This window comes from Pavona decussata, unplaced genomic scaffold (assembly GCF_977016875.1).
Source record: "Pavona decussata unplaced genomic scaffold, jaPavDecu1.1 SCAFFOLD_330, whole genome shotgun sequence".
In the NCBI taxonomy this organism is placed as follows: domain Eukaryota; kingdom Metazoa; phylum Cnidaria; class Anthozoa; order Scleractinia; family Agariciidae; genus Pavona; species Pavona decussata.
Window position 1 is genome coordinate 1,164,418 of NW_028145718.1, and position 21,348 is coordinate 1,185,765.

Sequence of the window (21,348 nt, forward strand, 5' to 3'; positions counted from 1 at the left end):
GCCTCTTTTTTCACGAACTTAGGCATCCCAAGCTAAGATATCTCAACTATAGAACAAAAGAGTGTAGAATGCTTTACACAGGTTACCAGTAATACGCGACCTATAGCCTTCAAAAGACTCCCGATAAAGTTGTGTTTTGGTGGACGTCAATCATAGAAAAGCCGTTGAAATTATTTTGAATTCTGACAACATTTCAAGGCAACAGAACCAAGTTTTATCCGCTGACAGATGGTAAACTTTAAGAAAGTTGATTTCCAATCCAGTTTAGCTAAAAGAATGGGCATTGTTTTGATGAAGCCGTATTTTTTAACATTTTAATTGCTACCCGTAATAATTTGCAAATCAGCGACGCGTGCAAGTGAGCAATAATCATGTGCAGTGAAAATTAAAATTTTTAATTCAAATATACCTTTTATTTTCCCTTGATCTGGCTCGGAAAACAATAGTTTAAATAAAGTTGACCTTCTCTTAGCGAGGTAAAATTCTTACTTTCTTGCCGGGTTACCTGGGAATCTTGTCTGAATTCAAAATAATTTCAACGGCTTTTCTTTGATTGACGTCCGCCAAAACGTAACTTTATCCGACTCTTTTGAAGACGGCAGGTCGCGTGTTATTGGTAACCGCTGTAATTAAAATTTAACATCCATGATCACAAGAGCTATTTAACGGTCAAATCTCCTTTTAATAGAAACTTAGCCTTCTTTGGTGACATCTGAGTGGGTGCCATGTTTGACCTGCTAGTGAATTTTTTTTGCACCAATAGTATAATTTTGTTACTTTGTGGTAATCCTGGAATGCCATACTCTTGAATAATTGACCTTGTGACGCTGGTTCTGGCTATACACAGGGAAATGGAGTTGTTTTGAAAGACATTGTTTTAAAAATAAAAATTATGACAATTTTCAATTTATCAGACATGTCTGAGCAAATATTCAAAGTGACACATGAAAAAATAGGTGACACTGCCCCTTTAAGCTCCCATCCACTGTCCTTCTCCATGTCTCTTGCAGAGGACCTTGTTTCCTCTTTCCATCTGTTACCCAGGTTAAGGCAATACATGGGTGCGAGTCATAATACATTCTTAGAGCAAAAGCACAAATTAAACGTTTTTTATTGATCACATTTTTATCAATTTAAGGCATCTTCACATTTCATTTACGGTCTACAGTACTGTTACATCCAAAAGAACTCTTTGGACAGTATTCAGTAATATGTAATCTATAAGAAGTAGTAAGAAGAGTTAACAAACACAGATTTAAATAATTTAACTCTGCAGATTTATCAAGCATGTGATAAACATGAATGTGAGTGAAAGACATATTTTTTAGCAGTTATTGTTTATTTTTTGATAAGGAACTAATTAAATGAAATTCTCATGACTCAGTATAAAGGCCATAACTTTGATGTGAATTAGTCCAATGAAGAGTTCTGTTTGGTTGACAGAATGCTCTCCTAACTCCTGCTATCAGCCCAAGGGGAACAGCTCAGTGTACTAAATCACTCATGACAACTCATGGCAAGCTGGCAAAAAAATATGATGTACCTATTCAGGTTAGTTTCAGTTTATATATTGTGCCATACATTGTGTTGTTCCAGAAAATTCACTCCAATATTAACCCCCCACTCCATGTTGTAATACTAGATGCGTGCAGAATGTGTGAACCACTCAGAATAATAATATTAAGCTATAAAAGCGTGCAGAATTTGTGAACCGCTACGGATATTTAAGCCATTCATAATTTATTATTCATGACAAGTTCAGTTGAGTTTAACCGTCGTTCAGTTATAGTAAAAATCTTCAGGTCAGTCGCTTTGCGTTCGAGTAAGTAAAAACTAGAAAGTCAAATGGCATGAGAAAACACCCCCCACCCCCCCCCCCCAAAAAAAAAAAAAAAAAAAAAAAAACTCCTCAGAGTCCAATGAACAAAGATAAGCCCTGGACTTATATACTCTCTACATTTTGTTTACTGACGTATTTTAATTTTGTACTGACAGGGCCACCTGCGTGAAATCAAGAATGAGCTGAGGGACTGGAACTATGATGAGTTTTCACAAACTGAAAATTTGGCTAAAATGTGTGAGGAATGTGGGATTTTAACAGACAAGGTAATTAGCTTATGTCATACTCCATAGGATACCCAGATCCTTTTCTGGCAATAAGCTGTCAAGGCTGACCATTTTAAATGAATAAATGTTTTATAACGTGCTTTAAATGAGTGTATCATGATCATTTTGTTACATGATACAGTGTCATTGATATTGATGAAGCTGACAATGTTTTGACTGCTTTAATACTGCTAATTTTCATTATGCTGCAAGAGAAACTCATTGAGTATAACAGTCTAGATTCATTTCTAAGAGGTTACTTGGATTTGTTCATCCAGATCCGGCTGTGGTTTTTGTTGTTTGAAAGATCACTCCACATTATTCTGATATATGATGATGATGATGTATTCTGAGGATGAACTCCATGGCAGTAACAGACAGTTACAGACACACAACTGAACAATAGTGGTCACTTATGGACATCCAACTCCCACAAATTGCAAAATCTGTTTTTAGCCATAAAATAGGTCACAGGTAAAAACACAAAAGATCCCAAGACAGTGTTGTAACTTACAATAGATGATATAACTTCTAATCATTGATTCTAGACCTACCTTGCTCACTGTATTTATGTTAGTGAGGAAGAGATTGACGTTATGTTGTCACATGGCACTGGTGTATCCCATTGTCCAGGCTCAAATTTTGAGTAAGTCTCTTTCAACTCACTTCTAATGTACTGTAGTAGGCAGGAGCAGTGCCTTTCCAAGAGTTGAGTTTCTATTTTGCAGTTCCAGAAAAAAATCCATACCCAAGGTCATCAGGAATTCCTAGGGGGAGGGGGTCTTAAAAGTCAAGATTTTAGAAGCAAAGAATGAAGCTAAACTGGAATTTCCTGGGGGGGGGGAGGGGGTGCAAAACAAAAATCCTTCAGTGGGGGGAGTATGGATGTTTTCTGGGACTGCACATTGGTGATCTACTGGTTAATCTCCTTTTTGCAAAATATGAATAAGACCAACAGTCAGTCAGCTGTTTGTCGGCTGACTGGCAGCTGATAGGTTTATTGGGTGCTGTTCTTCAATTTTACCACTTAGTATTTTTCAAATATAGACTGAACAAGTCAGTTTGACCAATTAAGATTTCTTTTTAATCATGATGGGTTTTCACAAATTTGCCAACGGCAAAGCATATCGTACTGGTATATGTGTGTGCTGTAAAGATGAAAGTCAAGCACGAAATATTTTTTTCATGCCATATTCACAAATGTTTTGCTCAAATTACCGACAAGGCACGCAGGAAAAGGTTTGTCTTCATACAAACAGTCTTCAAGTGATTTTCTGTTCTGTTTTGTTTTTCTTGAAGACACAATTTGGTGGGATCAATTTATGAGCAGTTAGGTGTTAGCTAGGCAAAAAACACAGAGCCTGGCTCTCTTGAATTGGTGGCCTGCATCAACACAGCCAATATTATTGAGATCCACCAAATAGTGAATCATTTAGTGATTTGGTGACAAAATGGCTTAATCAAAATCTAAATTATTGATTAAAATTGATTTATTTGTTTGTTTGTCCTATTAGTTTAAAAAGTGGGGCTGCTGATGTTCGTCATTTGTTGGACAGGAAATTAAAAGTTGGCCTTGGTACAGGTAACATACTTGTTTTGTCTATAATGGATCTTTCATGACTGTAACAGTAGAGTTTTTAAAATTCTTCCGTTTTGAACTGGTGCTGTTAAATTCTGCCAAGTGACTCAGCAAGCCTCAGTGGAGATATTTTCACCTAAAGGTTAAGTCATGTGAACTTGGATTCCTCGTCTTTCCCAGCCATTACCTTTCTTTGTGTTACTCAACAGATGTATCTGGAGGACACTCTCCCTCAATGTTAGATGCTATCCGTCAATGTATCACAGCATCAAATGTTGTGGCTGTTGACAAACCTGAATCTTATGTTACTCTGACATACAAAGATGCCTTCAAACTGGCTACTCTTGGAGGCAGCGAGGGTGAGAAAAATACAGAGCTATACACATCTGATAAAAAGAAAAGGGAGCATTCTTAAAGTACTTGATCAATTTGTAAATTAAAGACTACTAAGTTTAATTAGTTGTTTACTGACAACAAATATTTTTTGATTTAATACACTGACTCCTACACCAACCAAAACTGGCCATGAGGCCCATGCAAGGCAAAAGACCTTTTTAAAAGTAAACATAACTTAAGGAAGCCTGTTCTTAGGCAAGCCAGCTGATGACCTGGACATTCCTGTCCTCTTGAATTTTGCCTCCAACATCCTTCTTCATGTGCATATCAGTCACTTCATGTGTACATGTTGTAGGTTAAAATGAATCCCAGGTTAAAATGATTTCAACCTAGGTTAATTTGTATTTTCCTTTGTTAAGGTTGGGTAATTTACATTTGAAACAAAGGAAAATACAAATCAACCTAGGTTGAAATCATTTTAACCTGGGATTCATTTTAACCTACAACATACATGCCCTGATTATTCTTGCCAGGTGATGTCCACTTTCAGTGACTAATCAGTTCTGAACTTGTCATACCCTGAGATAAGTCCCTTTTATTTTTGTATGCCAACCCTAAAATTCTGAGTCATGGATAAAACGTTTTTGGTATCCTCACAGTTTAACTTTTTTATATCCTCCTTATTTTGGACTATGAAGCTCTGTTGTTATGTATGTTAGCATAGGTTCTGTGAATCAAAAGTGAAGTGTGAACAACCCACATAGCCAAGCAGTTGTGGCACTTGACTTGAAACCTCAAGGCCCCAGGTTCAAGTCCTACCCTGACTTCTACTTGTAGCTGGAGTTGTGTTTTCAATATTGGTATTCCGGAGTTCAACTCCTTAGCCGTGCTTACTACCTCCTGACAGCTGGGATTTGTAACCATATTAATGTTAACTATCTTCAGTTTGACTTAAATTTCTTTCAAATGTTTTAAGATGTTTCCAATACCCAGCCCCACCAGCTCCTTGTGCTATAATCTCTTGTCGAAGGTAAACAAAGTATATATATTTTTTAAGTCCTAGGATTAAGTGACAGGATTGGTAACTTTGAGGTAAGAACACTGCAAAAATTTGTGATCTATTAATTATTTGTTAAAGTGGTAAATAAAAAACACATTTCAGGTGACTACCAACCTTCCCCATCACCTTTAACAGTGTGTCAACTGTTGAATGTACATTGCAGATCGTTGAATAGATCGAGGTAATTTTGTACCGGTACATTTTCACATTTCCAAACCTGCAGTGAGATCTGGGAACAAGATTAAGATCAAGGTTAATATTCCAATGTACTATAATATTATTGCTGTATGCACCAACCTTAACTGTTGGTTTTATCCAGGACTAGAGCCAAAATCTTAGCTTGTGTACATACTGTTTTTAATTTTCTGTATTTTTATCTGATGTGTTTTCTGTGCGTGTTAGCGTGTAGGTCATAGTTTAAAATTAATGAATTTAATTATGCATTGTTTATTAAATAAATGCTACTGATGATCCACAGGTTGGCAAAGAGTTTGATGCCTTGTTCATTGACCCTGATGCTGAGGACACACCCTTTGATTGTTTTGAATTTGACACCCTTGAGGTATTTTTATGATTCCTTCTAGTTTCTTACCTCTAAACAGAGGCCATGTACTGGTTGGCATCTGTATGCCTCAGAGCACAGTGGTAGTTGCTGTGTTGTAGGGCACTTCCTGGAGTGACTGTATAATCCTACTCTGGAGTGACAGTAGTGTCTGCAGTGATTGCAGGCAAAGGAGTAGGGAGCTCAAGCTGTTGCTGCCTCACCTTTCTCTTTTGTCGCTTCTCTGCAAGCCTGGTAAGCAAGTGATCATCCACCAGATTATTTTGCTGTATTGGCAAGCTAGTAATTTAAAGCCAATTCTATGTTTCTAAAGTTTATAAAACTCCTGTTTCCATCATGTGTTTAATGGGTGTTTGACGATTAAATGGTTATTACTCCCGTTGTTGTCTGTTTCAGGATGTTATTCAGAAGTTCTTTTACCTTGGTGAGTTGTACTTTATAAATTATGAGATATTAACATCACTTGACCCCTGACAATGACAAAAAAAGAAAAACTTAAAACTGATAACCACTTCCGGTCAAAGTCAAAACAAATTTAACCTTTTTAATCTCAGAGATATGATAATAAAAAAAAACTGAGATCCAGTGAAATGGGGGGACTCCCTGAGATTGAGCCAGACTTCATTTTGCTACATGTATTTACAATGTTTAATCCAAGGCCCACTGCTGTAAAAGGTCAACCAAATGCTTCAACAAATGTTTTACAGTCAGCCAACAGACAAAGACTGCTCACAGTCTCCTCAAAATTGTTTCAATCCCTGTATGGTGCTTCTGATTAAACTTTCCCAAGAAGTGCAACTTTTTCCAAGATCTCCCCAGTCTCATTAATGCATCTTCCCCTAAACCTCTTGTTCAAATGTTCAACCCTTTGTTATTGCAGTAACCATGGGTGGTTACATGGGTGTCACTACCTAATTGTTTGTTTGTAACTAATTTTTACCTATAACCTGTAATCATATGGCAATTCCATTAGACAGCACCTTATATGCAAAGCTAATACCAAAATTTTGAGACTTGAATAAAACTTTGCCAAGGCGCACAGTTTGAAAACCCTGTTCATTTGTTGTAAAATTAAATAAACGCAAACAATTGTTGATGTGTGATTAGTGTTATCTGTTTACAGTCGTTTGTAATATATACTTTATTTATTTATTACTTCTGCCTAGGTGATGACAGGAACATTCTCCAGGTTTTTGTGGCTGGACGTCCTGTGGCAGGAACAACTCTGGTATCTCCTCAGTTTTCCTGTAAAAGAAAGCAAGGAATAGACATCCAGTTTTACCAGTGAACATAAATTTAACATGTACAAAGAAATGCATGTCCAACAGGACACAAAACTAAGAAACAGTTTTGAGTGAAAATTTACCACCTAATAGGATCAGACAGAAACTTCAGTAATTCAGTCTTTAAATTGAATATTAAGAAAACAGCTAAGGATAGGACTGCTTGTGGAAATGAAGTGTTACAGTGTACAACTTAGGAGAAGAGACTAATTTCTGTTTATAATCTATGTAGGATTCTCCACTTCCTGGTTGCTATTCATAAAAGGATACTATAATCTGACCAGCATCTTGGTGATGCATTTCTAAAGTAGACCGTCACTTGCATACTCCCAAAATCCCATCATCAGAGTAACTTCAATATGGAATCATTCTTTACCCAGGCAATATATTTGTGATTGGCATGATGATGTACCATGAAAGTACAGTCAAACCTGCTTATGTATTAAGTGGCAAAGACCCAAAAATAACGTCCCTTAATTAAAAGTAATTTTGACCTCTATCACCTTTACTATAAAGTCCCAACGAGCTGTTTCTGTTGTCTTGACCCGTTTTGAACGGTCACTTTGTAAAAGGAAACCACTCAAATTCAAATAGTGTGCCAGGCAATTGACCTTCTAATGACCTGCAATTACTGACACTAGGATAAAATAGTGTTAATTTTCTATAGTCTGTTTCTATACCATGTTCTCCTTTGTCGTGAATGCTTTTCAGATACAATGTAGATAGAGTTAAAATCACCTCACGGTCTAAAGGCTGAATTGCATAATTATTTACAAATATTGAAAATTAAACCTAATTACAGAAATAATAGTATAAACTATTCTCTAAGTTATCAAATGTTATATAAAATGTTGTGTTTATTGTGTTTGATACATTCTGTGAAACCTGTGTCAGGTGGTCACTTAGTCATTCCCCGAGGGTGACCACTTAATGCGGGTTCAACTGTAATCCAGACTTCCTCCCTGAACTTGTCTCAGACCCAGTCTTGAAAGTATCATACCATCACCTCATTTCCCATTGTTTAATAAAGTTTTAGTGGTAGAAAGCAGGTTATTGTGTAAGTAGTCCGTTACATGATTTTAAATTTAATCTAGGTCACCACAGTTTTGAATGAGTTTTAACACGGCATCCTTGTAAAGCAGCTTATAATATGTGGTTAACAGTAGTTTAGGTTAGTTAGTTTAGTTAGGTATGATTTTGGTTATCTTTTATCTCTTTATAATATTTGCTGAAGGATTTACCATGTCTAAATAAAATTACCATACCATACCATAGACACATTTAATATGCTGTGCATTTGTATGAATACTGACTCGGCAATGTGTTTGTCTGTGGCATCATACAAGATATTTTAGAACTTTTTTATTTTGTAACTCTTTATACCATCTTGAATAAAATGATGTAAACTGAACATTGCGCTTAGTGGCTCTGATCAGGTCTGAAGGTGTGTGTTGGGGAGGGGGGGGGGGGGTGGGGTTTCCCCACTGCTTGAAAAGGTTCTAATCAGTCTATGGGAGTTCAAAACATTAACAGACTGTAGTGAGATCTGCTCAAACAGAATTTTTTTAGGTTATTGAAGGTCTTTTAACCTAATTTTTTTCTATCTTGTCCCCATACTTTTCACATAAAAGTACTGGGGAGAAGTTATTAAAATATCAAGAAAATTAAACTTGGGTTACAAGGAGAAATTTGATGCTGATCACTGTTAGGCTTAAAAAGGTTTAAGGGAAAAAACCTTTTATTTATCTTACACAAATACATGCTTTCAGCAAAAGATAACCAAATTTCCTGAAACCTTCTGTAAATTCCACATCTTTTGGTTTTCAGATAGCTAGAAGCAAAAGTATTGTAGTTACATGATATCGGATGAAATTACCTTTTCATTGTAGCAGCCCAGTACGATTGATAAATTTGCTAATAAAAGCACAGTCCAGCTCTGTGAAAGGTTCTTTAGAAACAGTGGCTATTTACATTCAATTATTTTCAATGTGTTGAGGAGCTGTGTACTTTGGTATCTTTGAATGTAACACTGTGGAAAGAAATGCCAGGAAAGAGAGAACCTACATGCAAACATCTGTTTCCTTTGTTTTTGAAGCAGAGGAGACGTTTGAATGTAAAGCCAAGGAAGGAAATTAAAATCCAATACTTATTTAATAAGAAATGCAATAACACAAGCCATTTCCTCTAGGATTTATATTATTAGACTGTAAATACACAAGAAAACAACCTCCAAAATGTATTATAGAAACAAGTTCTGAAACAAGGTGTGTATCTTTTTTCTTAGAAATTCCTTCTTTGTGGTTTTTTTTTAAGTGAAAAAGGATTACCTCTTACTTTATATAAGTGTTGGCAAGGTTGTTGAAATCTACTACAAGAAAATCGGCATCAGTAATGGTTTGATGCTTTGCATTTTAGTACTATACGTGTAAAGCAAATGTTCAAACCATGTCTGTATAGTCTGCTTTAAGAAGAAACAAACCTATCCAGTTTAAAACCAGACTACTAGCCTGATGATATGACTGTTGTATGATCGGCATCCATTACACTGAAAGACATTACATTGTAAAAAGCTGTTCTCCATTGCATCATCATTGTCTGCACATGACTTTTTTTTGTCACTACATCTCAGCTACCTCTGACAACAAGTTCCAGTGGTTAAAGTGGGGCACAAAGACCTCTTCTAGAAGGTAATGCCTTCCTCAAATTACAGTTGCATGGAGAACTCAAAATGTTTAATGTTCTTTGGTGATTAAGAAATTATCTCTCACTTTTAATGTTCCATCCTCCCCCCCACCTCCCCCGCTTAATTCTTAGGTAATTTTGAGATGCATTGAAATTGATACGGTCAGTGCTCAAGACATCGATTTGCTATGCGTAAATGAAAAAATTATCCAAGGAGTCTGGATGGGCAGTGCGAGTACCTCCCACCCAAATCCCCTTCCCCTTCCCCTTGGATGGAACGAGTCTTGCTGTTTCTATGCTCATGTCTAATTATGCACCTATCATCAGCTATGTCCTGGTTGGGAGGGGAGAGAGATACTGTAGGGAGATTTGATTGATAATTTGCCTGGAAAGGAGAGGAACGAAGGAGGTTTGTTTTCTTGGCTTTGTTCTGTGGGGAAGCATACATGGGGGCCTTTGTTAAACAAGAAGCTTCACATATATTGCAGTCGTTGTTAATGAAGAACAAACAGACCTGGGCTTGTGCTGTTTGCTTGAAGAGCTCGACAATTTTGGATTCTGTGAGCTCAGGTGTTGTTGTGCATATACATCCAATGATCCAGTGTGATATATGTAAGATGTGGTATATCGGTACCACAGTTCTTGAGATGTGTTCAATGAAGATGACACTGAACACAGATGGCCTGGGGCAAAAGTGGAGGAAATTGCCTTGAGTGGGCCCAGTTTTCTAAACCACGATTAGGCTAACCCAGGGTTAATGTGAACTTTGATAAAGCTTTCTCCAAAAAATTCCTGCCTTTCAGTTTCAACTACGACTTTTCTTTAACTTTAGCTTAAAATTAAATGTTAGAAATATTTGCAACGAATGAGATGAAAACTGTTATAATCATAACAATGAGATGAAAACTGTTTTAATCATGGAGTAGCGCTAATCGGCTTTCAAACAACTGGGCCTTGGTCATTAAGTTCATATCCTTTTTAGTGATGACTCTCTAGAAGGGGCAATTTTCTAATTTGACTGTTCTACATGTAGGTCCCCTTCCAAGAGGGGCAAATTAGCACTTTTTAGAGGGAACTCCCCTCCCCGAGGTCCACCCCTCTCAGGGAATGGCTGATGATAGGTATAATATAATTCCAAGAAAGTGATGTAGCATGGCCTGTAACTTGGCTGACTTATGCAAAATAAATTCCACATTTTCCACATTGTAGTATGTCAACCTTCATCCATAGGTTTCTCCTTATCTGCTTTCTTTTTCTTGAACAGTTTGTTGTCCGGATTGTTCTCAGGATTTCGGCAACCTTTTAGTTTCTGTTCTAAGCTCTTCACTTGTTCCTTACTCACTGTAGACTTTACCTGCCCAGTAACAATAGTGGCTATGTTCTCAATTTGGCTCAGAACATGTTGGTGGTGTTCTCCAAGGCTTTCTTTAATGTAAGAACCTAAGGCACCCTTTGATGCACTGAAGAGTGCTGCTAAAGCGATCTGTGATGGGGAATAAAGCAAAGAAACATCGGTCAGAAGCGCTTTGCGAAGGAACTCTTCTGCTAAAGGACGCCATTTTTCTGGGTCTCCCAACATTAGGCCTCTTGTTTTGATATCAATAATGAACCCCTCCATGGGCCTATACGGGTTGTGAACCGTCAAATGAAAGTTCAAACGTTGCATAAGCAGCAGTTCATGAGCCAGAATAAAGTCCTTGGTCTTTTCCCTCCGGTCTGCGGGAAGAATTTCCACAAATCGATCCACTGAAATGTTATGTTCCTCTACTTTACAAGCCATATATAAACACACCAAGAACATCTCTTTCGGAGGGTGATCCATAACTGAAGTTTTCAAGTAGAATCTCTTTAAGTACGCCACGGCTGTTGCTGTTACTGCAGAGCTGGGTACTGGAGGCTTAAACTTGTCACAAACTTCAATCAAAACTATTTGGTAGTATTCAATCAAACTTCTTTCCTCGTCAACAGTCAGAAAGCTCACATCTTTTTTGGCGGGAAGATTTTCGCGGAAACGCTCACAATAAACATTGTTCACTCCCTGATGGATACCAATCAACTCACTTTTACTTGTAAACGTCCAGTGCTTTCTCTGAGTACTGGTGTGAAACATAATTCAGATTTTTTTCCGTCAAGAAACTGATCGATGTTTTGAAGGAAAAGACCTGTGGAGTTTTGTCAGTTTTTCACCCAAGCACGCTTGCGTCTGCTCTTGCATGTAAGCCACCATATAATGTCCTCAAGTATTCTTGTCGTAAACAGATAATTTTTTGGGTAGTCTTACATGACGAATGTGCTATTTTACGCCAGTTTTCGCGGGTTGAAGGTCGATTTGGTCGATCGAGTGATTGGCTGGGTGATGAAACGACGATGAAATCACTAAATCCTTTCTTCAACCCTGCCGCCAAGAAGTGTAGGTATCAGGAAAAAGAAACGTCACCAATGGCTGAAACAGAGCGACTTGGAGAGGCATCCATGAGAAGAGATGAGTCGTTGAACCAAGGTTTGTGTTTTTATCAAGCTTAGCGTTGTAGCTTCAAGAAATAGGCTTCATCAGCAAACTATAAGCTTACTATGGATAAAAATTGTGGATACATGTAGAATTCGAAAACCATATACCGACAATTCGTCCCCTCTCCCTTTTTGTTGTTTCGACTGAATAGAAAATCTGTCCTTCAAAACCACCTACATACATTGAGCGTGTTTGTTTCTAGCTGGAAGGTCTAATAAGCTTAGTTGTGCGCGTATTTTTTGCACTTAGTTTCGCTCGTTTTGTTCACGATTGTACATAAGCTTACGCACATTTGTAGGAGGAACAGGATAAAGTTTTGCAAAGTCCAAAAATTTCAGCTCTAGTTATTAAATACTCAAGTCAATACTAAAGATATTGTCAGTCAAATTATATCGATAAATCGACGCAGGAAATCTCAAGATAGGAACCATAGAATTGTGAGTCTTCATCGTCATCGCTTCTTTTTCCCAAACAAGATGCCTATACTGGCATTTACGCGTGATGCTATTCCTGATTTATTTCCATTGTACGCTTCACAGCTATCCTGAGATCATAACGGTAATTGCTTTCGGAAAACGTCATGACCCGGGGCAGATTACATTATCTGACTCAGAAGACAGAAGATAATATTATTGTTGAAGACAAAAAGCTTTACTTAATGAACACGTAAACTTTAAGTAGAAATTGACAATCAGACTTTGAATTTTTTTATGGAGTGGATTTCCAATAAAGTTTAGGCATCAGTTCGACGAAGTCTGCAGCGCAGGTTTCCTGGCTCTTCGCACTGCGAAGCACAATCTGGTCCGCAGTCAATACCGCGAGCTGTCCATTTTCTATCATTTAAACTGTCGAGTAGTTCTTGGAACTTATCCTTTCGATTTACCCCTTCAAAAGGTTAATTTTCTTTCTGTAAACAGTACATTTGAATCTAAAACATTAAAACGATATGGTCGCTTGCTCCTTGTCAGTTCCAGGTACGTGACGATGTACTACATAGTTTAATTTCCTCTTCACGCCGTAGTTATCAAGAAGATAGCACAACTCACTGTATTGGAGCTGCAAGTTACTCTACAAACCAAGCAAAAAAAAAAAAAAAAAAACAGACTGAACAAATGCTTTATCCATGTACACATACTTTTGAATACAGTAATATTTTTTCTTCATCTATAGTTTTCTAAGATTTCTTGCACTTGTAAGTACTACCGGGAACTACAGCATTGTGCAGCAATAGTCTTGATTCCTGTAGCTGTCATATGTTCACATCTTCGTATAATGAGTTTCTTCAACGGAGGCCAATGAATGCTGATAATATGCATACCATCAATATCATAATCCATGATGTTACACTTCCCCATATCAAGAAATATCAGTTTGAAGCAGTTTTGAACGATGTGAGTTATGCCGACATCTCGTACAGCTTTGTAGCCTTTGATATTCAAGTAGTTTAACTTAACACAGTGCTTCCCAATGTATTTCATTCCATTGTCTGTCACTGGACACTATGCTTCACTGAGATACTTCAGGTTTGCAGAATTCTTTCCAAACTTGAAACTGTCGCCTGTGCCTTTTTCAATAGGCGACAGCGCGAAGGAGTTCTTGCGCCAAACCGAACATTGGTACTTGAAGCACCCCCTCGGGAAGGGCTAGCTTGAATTGTCCTCAGTTTAATTGTTTAAAAATTCCCTTTCTGAAGCAGTTCTTGTGGTCTTCCAAAATTCCTGAAGCCTCGTTTGTTGTTGTTGGGTAGATTGATCCATGAGTTATGTTCGTCGTCTAAGTACCGGATCTTTATATTACATTTATTCAGGAAGTTTATACTTGAGCATCTACTCATTATATCTTGCGCTAGTGACTGAAAAGAATAATGGCTGGAATCATAAAGCGGATCTATTTCGTTCATTTACAAATTAATTTATTAGAAAATCTACTTGTATTCTGCATAATTGATAATACAATCCATCGACGCATTAATCAAATCAATCAACTTCTAGCCCAGGTGGAAATCTTATCAAGATCTTACAAGATTCTTATTAAGTTTCTTAATAAGATCTTAGTAATTCTCTTACCAAGATTCTTGTAAGATACTTGTAAGATTCTTGTAAGATTCTTACAAGAATCTTGTAAGATACTTGTAAGATTCTTGTAAGTTTCTTAAAAGAACTTGTAAGATATTGCAAATTCTTATAAGATTCTGACAAAATCTTACTGAAATGTTAAAGGTTCTTACAAGATCTTGTTGAAATCTTACAGAAATCTTAAAAGATCTTGTAAGAATCTTGTAAGAAACTGATAGAAATCTTATAAGATTCTTACAAGATCTTGTAAGAGTCTTACACAATCTTTTAAGATTCTTACAAGATCTTGTAAGAGTCTTACATAATCTTTTAAGATTCTTACAAGATCTTGTAAGAGTCTTACACCATCTTTCAAGATTCTTACAAGATCTTGTAAGAGTCTTACACAGTCATTTAAGATTCTTACAAGATCTTGTAAGACTCTTACACAATCTTTTTAGATTCGTACAAGATCTTTTAAGAATCTTGCAGAAATCTTATATATTCTTACAAGACCTTGCAATAATCTTACTGACAGAAATCTTTTGTTGTTCCTGAATTTTCTAAGCTCTTTCAAGATTCCTACAAGTTATCGCAAGAGTCTTGTAGCATTCTAGCAAGCGTTTCCACTACATCAACATCAAAATCAACAACAAGAGCTGCATACTCAGATGTTTTGGAACCAAAAAATGAAGTTTATTTGACTTAACAAGCTTTTAGCACTAGTTCCTACTTCAACATTTTAAGTTTTAGCAACTCACATGCACTAGCTATGCCCTTGTACAATTTCCTAAATTGAGTGACTACATAATCACAAAGTAGGAGTTTAAGTAAGAATTTAAGATAAATAATCAGTCTGTATGTTAAAAGCAAGAAAACATGAAAGCTTGAAATTATCCTGTATGGCCCCAGTGGAGAAATCAAGAAAATTAAAAAAAAAAAAAGATATAATTTTTTGATGCTATTTTCCTTGCTAAAAAAGCCACCAATAAGAACGATAATTGTTTATTAACTACGGTTTTAATTAAGTGTATGCCCCCATTGGTCAAGTCACATCTACTATTTGCCTCTGAGTAAATGCCAACAGCAACCTACTATTGGCGTCAAAATGTTGAAACACTGTTTGTTAGAAGCATCTCCCTCCCTCCCCCTCCTTAGCAAAGTAAAATGGAAGCAATGACAACGTGCACACCAATTAGCTCAATCAACATTGGCCCAGAGGAAAGGGGAGCAGCGTTTCAACAACTCACAGATGATCACTCAGTTCAACTGGCTCTAAACATGCACTTTGACAGTTTGTGGTGGCTCAGAAAAATACCACAGGTGCTTTTACTTTGCAAGTGTTGCTTGCCAGCTCTAACTTATGAAATCAATAAAATATTGAAAAATTAATCTTCTCCCACATTTCATTTAGCTGCACATCCAGGGCTAGAGGGACCTGTACAGGAAAATAAGACAGTTGTGTTAACTTATGTCCTGACCTACAGAGTGTTATCTCATTCTACAAATAATTGACTGGTTACTTTAGTCAGCATTCTCACAATGTTTTGTAGCAGCACATGCAGACAACTCAGCACTGGCTGCCTTGTTCATAGGAAACCCAAGTCTAAATTTACATGTAACTGATGTAAAAAGAAAATTCTAAGCTCAAGTACAAAAAAATGATTATGATGATTTCATTGTTAACTGTATGTGACTGTCTGGGTGGTGCAACTTACATTGTAGTTGCACCTGCAGTGAAATAGGTCACTCTTTAAGAAAAAATGATTGCATTGATCAAAAGGATTGTTACTTTGCTTACTGTTTTCAACTATGATATCAAGTACTGATCAAATACTGCCATTATGCAAGTTACACAATTTTATTTAGTATTATAATTTGTTCCTGAGTAGAAGTAGCAGAAGTCACATCATTCACAACAAAATTAAATCAGTTAAAATAGACTCCAACGGTCATAAATATAAGTGACTTTATTGAGCAGGATTTGGTGACTTGACTCTGAAGCTGCAGTCTTGAGTCCCAACCTTGACAACAAAATGGAGTTGAAAATCTACAGTAAAACCGAAAAATTGTGCACTTTAAGTCAGTTCTTCTGAGTGATCACAATGACCACTAGGCTGCCATTAACTTTTTAGACAATGTTGCAGTGAGTTTCTCACCAGTAACAAATTATCTTGTTAGTTCCTGATCTGAGTAAATGAGTCATACACTCCACGAAGATCACAAACTGATCTTCACGCCAAATCAAGATCGATCACTCAAGTCTTTTACTTTAGCTTATACCAAGACCGTCATGATTTTAACCCGGCTACAAATTACTCTGTAAAAATGTTTGCAAAGGCTTCATATTAAAACTAAATAGGGAATGACCACCTCAACAATCTTCAAGAAGCACAAATGCATGCACGTTGTCTGTAATTCGCGTGGACGGTCACACATTTTCATACAGTCTTTCACAAAATGATTGGCGTTGAAACTTACCTCTTTCTAAAAATGGTTGTCCACAGTTTGCTGCATGAAGCCATCATTTTTTTTAGCTTAAACAGAGGTAAAATCCAGAGGAAATGTGTGCTGTATACTTGAATCCCGCCTAAAATCTAACATGAAACGATCTTTCTCCGAGCCTGCAGTGGCATATCTGCTGACCAAAATGGTGCCCAGTCTTCCCAGCCCGAATGAAATCCAAGATGGCTGCCGGTGTTGTTGTGACACCACGTTTAACTTTTTCCACGTTTTCTTGCTCATTTTAAAAACTAGCATTGTGCATGAAAGTCGTACGAATTATGATTCAAAGCATTGTTGTTCTTTTTGGCATTACATGGAGTTGAGATTCATCAAAGAAGGTTTGTAAGTAATAGTGTTTTCACAAATGAGTTTCAGCGTAGGACCGATTTTGTATCTAAATACAATCTGTAAACTGCAACTGTAAGTCTTAACAGTCATATCTTTAAAGCCTTTGTTTAGAAACACACATGTCTACATAGCATTTATCAACTTAGGACACTGAAGAAGACAGTATTAAGATGTACAATGATGTCACAACAAACAACTAAATTTTATTGTTAAATTATGACAATACACTAGTAAAGAGTATATCACAGTCAGTGTGAGAGTCTTGCTGGCATGTTTATTTATTATTAGATACTGTTAAGATTCTTGTAAGATATTATGAGAGCTTAATAAAGAATTGAACTAACATCTTATTAGGAAGTTTTTGTTTTTGTTTTACAAGATCTTCATAAGAACTGTTTTTAAAGATCTTATTCTTAATTTATGCTAAGATCTTACCAAGATAATTGTAAGGTAGTAAGATCTTAATCAGAATGGTTGTAAGATCATGGTACAAATTTGGATTAAGATCTTATTTAAGAAAACATCAAGAAATAGGTAAGATCTTATCAAAATCTGTTTAAGATCTTATTTTTAATTTATAGTAAGATCTTAACAAGATTCTTGTAAGTTAATTCTTAAGATCTTAACAAGAATGCTGATAAGATCTTGTCACCAATTTTTACAAGATCTTAATAAGAAAATATTAAGAAATGGATAAGATCTTATTAAAAACTTTTTAAGATCTTATTGATTGTTAGGTTGAGGATATTTATTAAGATTCTTATAAGTATCTTACAAGAATTTAGTAAGATCTTGTAAGATCTTAAAATGCTGAAGATTGTATAGTTTGTATCAAGATTTTATTAAGAAGTGTTGTAAGATCTTATTAAGATCTGAAATCTTAACAACTCTTAACAAAATCTTATTAAGATCTTAGTGTTATTTTCATTCTTATAAGATTCTTACAAGATCTTGTAAGATCTTGCAAGATCTTAATAAGATTTCCACCTGGGAGAGCTCAACAAAACATCACAGTAAGGAGTCGAACGTTGATATAGAAAAAGTAAAAAGCCTTTTTGTATCCTACTTACTTGATAACAGAATCCATGAATGCATTGATGACAATACATCGGCACTCGGCTAGGAAGGATGGACGGGCTCCTTTCTGTGTCTCATCAGATCAAATTATATCAAAGTTTTTAACATTCTTTTTTGATTTAACGAATTATTTTCTGTATTGGAGATACGAAGTCTATTATTTATCAAATACGAAACGGTAAATGCGAAGTTTAAATTCGTATTGTGATTTTTATTGCATCATGATCAGAGTAGTACACATTGATTACTGAACTATCGATATTAAGTTTATTTGCTTGTCTGATGTAAACATGGTCTAGTAAACTACCTGAAATAAATGTAGGCATCGCTACAATTTGTAAATAATCCAAAGACTGCATTAATGATGAGAGTACTTCCATGTCGTTTCTGCTAAAATAGTTAATATTGAAATCTCCTAAGATTATATCGATAGGATTGCTTCTAACTAAATAGTCAATACCATTAATAAGGTCAAGTATGTTTGAGTTATTTTTACGATAAATTAAAAGGAGAGAAATATTTACGTGTGATCTATGGTTGTTAAATGTGAACATAAACCTAACAGCATTTAAAGTTGGGTAGTATTCTTGATTTGTAACATGAAATTTTTTTTTGATGCATATGGCTAAACTTGAGTATTTATCTGAATTATGATCATACCTATATAAGGAAAAAGGAGATAAATTATCTATAATATCTGAATCGTTATCATTAGGTAAAAGTTGAGTCTCAGTAAATGCTATAAGATCATTTTTCAAAAGATTTACATCACATTTAACATCAGAACTATGTTTTCTTAGAGAGCGTATATTTAAAAGGCATAATGTTACAACTAAATTGTTATCTTCTATCTTTCGTTTATTTGAATGTGTAATGTCTTTTAAATCTACTAACTTGAAACTTCTTAATCTATCATATTCATTATGTACTCTAGGATCTGCTTTTATGTGTTTAGTATTGATTTCTCCTAAAATATGAAGTCCTTGAAGTGAAGTTGACCTGCTTAACGCAACATATACTTGTCCATAGTTAAAAGATCTTTGTTTGTTCAAATGGAAACTTATAACAACATTTCGCAGTGTTAAACCCTGGACTTTATGAATTGTACATGCCCAAGCTAGACTTATAGGAAATTGAATTCTCTGTACTTCTGGAGACGATGGTTTACCTGGTCAAACTTTTATTTTTGATAATACTTGTTCAATAGGAACAACAGCATTTTCTCTAGCAAATATACTACTACTGTTTTGTATTAAAGTTCTTCCTGCTTCATTATCATCAAATTTTATATAAACCACAGTTGGCTTTTGTGTTTTTTTATTGACATGAATCTTAACAACAGTTCCCATTTGTCCATTTATAAGTCTATCTGCAATATTAATATTTGTAGTAAGCATTACTCTAGCACCTTCTTTAATCTTCACTTCAAATTCAAGCCCTCCTGTTTCAGATCTCCCTCTTGATAATACTTTGTCAATATCTTGTTTTGTAACATTTGATGGATACTGGTCTGTTGCTCTAAGTACAAACAAAGGTGTAGATAATTGTAAAAGTTGTTTGTTGTTATGTTCATTAACAGGATCATTTTCTGCCCAGATGTGAAGTGCATTCAAGGGGTAATTGTTTGTTGATGGGACTAATACTCGAGAATTAATACAATTAAGATCCTCTTCAGTTTGTGAAGCTGTTCTAAATCTGTTTAAAATTTCGGCGAACTGCCGATCATTTTTCTGCCTCATAATGTCATTCAATTCTATCATCGTGAAGACATGCCATGGATGACATAAATTGAAACACTCATTGTTGAATTTTTCAAAAATAGGTTTCCTCCGTATAGGTGGTAGTTGATACAAATCTCCTACAGCTATAATACTTATACCGGCAAATAGTTTAGAGCTGGATGATCCAAAAATGTCCTTTAGCCTTTGATGTATATGAAGAAGAGTAATGTTAGAAACCATAGAAATTTCATCTATTATAATAAGCTTTAATTCCGACAGTGTAAGTCTCATTTGTGTTTTCTTTTGGTCAGACATTGCTGGAAGATTGTCACCGGTTTCTTTAGGGATAGCCAACGCTGAATGTATAGTTGTTCCGCCTATGTGTATTGCAGAAACACCAGTGGGTGCCATTAACAGTACTGTTGGCAGATCAGGATTGCTTGTTGTCTGTCTAAATGTTTTAATTGCTGTCTGATATATTGTATTTATTACATGACTTTTCCCTGAGCCAGCACCTCCAGTCATAAAAAGATATATTGGGTTAATGTCGTAAGGTTTTAAAGAACGAAGATTTTTAACTTTGTTTCTACACCAGCGTAGCACACTATCATACGCAATACGCTGTTTCTCGTTTAACGACCTTATATGTTCACGTAATAGATCATCAGAAATTTCCCTTGGTTGAACATAACTTGTAATTGTTGCATTTGTAGACACTTTATCACTATTAGAATTGGAAGAAAGATGTGAAATAATTTGTTCATTAAATGATTCGTCATCAATTTCAACATTACTTTGCATATCTAATTGCAAGTCTTCATTTTCTTGATCATTGAAAGAATCAAAGGAATGGCTAAAATTATTAACTTCACTATTTCTTAGGGCTTCTAATGCTTCTGTTATAGCATCTGCTTCAGGTTCAAATATTGTTCTTTTTTGTTCAACAATAGCTTGCACTTTCGGCTCATAAAATCTTGATGCGTATGTTTGTTCATTGCCAATAAGACTATCTTCATTACGCCATGGATAGTACAGCATAAGTAAGTGGTGAAAGTACTTTTCGGGTTCTTTTACTTTGTTGGGTCTATGATACCGTAATACAGCCTTAGTTTTTCTACATTTCATAACTTCGTTTGTGTTTATTAATCTTATTTTGGATGGTAAATAGTTAATGACATCTGCATTTGTATTAAATTGAACATGTGATTCTATAACATCATCTGTAAGAATTTCAGGTTGTGCATCGCTTGTTACACAATCATTTTTGTATTCTTTGTAATAATATGCAGCAAATTCAGCTAGACATAAGTTATCAATAATTGGATTTTTGTTAGGTCTGATGCTATAGCGTTCTATTATATTGGATTTGTAAATATCTGTACTATCTTCATGTAACTCATCAAGTTCTATTTTGCTCTTTGCAACTCGAATTCTATTGTCAGGTAAATCTGTACTCACAAAAACTGTTTTAGGGAAAACTTTTCTCAACCAAAGTTCAGGCATACATCTATATACACATTCTTGTG

General features: G+C 35.7%; 3 protein-coding genes and 1 pseudogene across 10 annotated transcripts in view; 2 read left to right on the forward strand and 2 right to left on the reverse strand.

Annotated features, from left to right (window-relative positions):
* The window catches only part of LOC146453492 (guanine deaminase-like), a 35,030-nt gene extending 26,693 nt beyond the window's left edge, over positions 1-8,337 (forward strand). For 5 of the 6 annotated variants that reach the window (XM_085096551.1, XM_085096550.1, XM_085096552.1 and 2 more), the window contains 10 exons: positions 1,277-1,304; positions 1,444-1,551; positions 1,996-2,106; positions 2,655-2,752; positions 3,621-3,688; positions 3,895-4,044; positions 5,079-5,113; positions 5,560-5,643; positions 6,040-6,067; positions 6,810-8,337. In XM_085096551.1, coding sequence (XP_084952677.1) covers positions 1,277-1,304; positions 1,444-1,551; positions 1,996-2,106; positions 2,655-2,752; positions 3,621-3,688; positions 3,895-4,044; positions 5,079-5,113; positions 5,560-5,643; positions 6,040-6,067; positions 6,810-6,931 — 832 coding nt within the window. In that variant the 3' untranslated portion in view covers positions 6,932-8,337. Of the gene's footprint in view, positions 1-1,276; positions 1,305-1,443; positions 1,552-1,995; positions 2,107-2,654; positions 2,753-3,620; positions 3,689-3,894; positions 4,045-4,997; positions 5,052-5,078; positions 5,114-5,559; positions 5,644-6,039; positions 6,068-6,809 lie in introns of those variants that run through there. The other variant, XM_085096553.1, reaches the window with a different exon arrangement.
* Positions 8,338-9,101: 764 nt separating this feature from the next.
* Positions 9,102-11,806, reverse strand: LOC146453496 (cyclin-H-like). The gene has a single exon (XM_085096559.1). It carries the CDS (start codon positions 11,716-11,718, stop codon positions 10,822-10,824), a length of 897 nt encoding a protein of 298 aa, XP_084952685.1. The 5' UTR covers positions 11,719-11,806; the 3' UTR covers positions 9,102-10,821.
* A 96-nt stretch (positions 11,807-11,902) lies between these two features.
* LOC146453497 (RNA 2',3'-cyclic phosphatase ANGEL2-like) overlaps positions 11,903-21,348 on the forward strand; it is a 38,073-nt gene continuing 28,627 nt past the window's right edge. For all 3 annotated transcript variants that reach the window (XR_014859486.1, XM_085096548.1, XM_085096549.1), the window contains exon 1: positions 11,903-12,108. Coding sequence is in view for 2 of the 3 variants with exons in the window: in XM_085096548.1 (XP_084952674.1) it covers positions 11,976-12,108 (133 nt within the window). In the remaining variant the exon portion in view is untranslated. The remainder of the gene's footprint in view (positions 12,109-21,348) is intronic.
* Positions 18,037-21,343, reverse strand: LOC146453498 (uncharacterized; annotated as a pseudogene).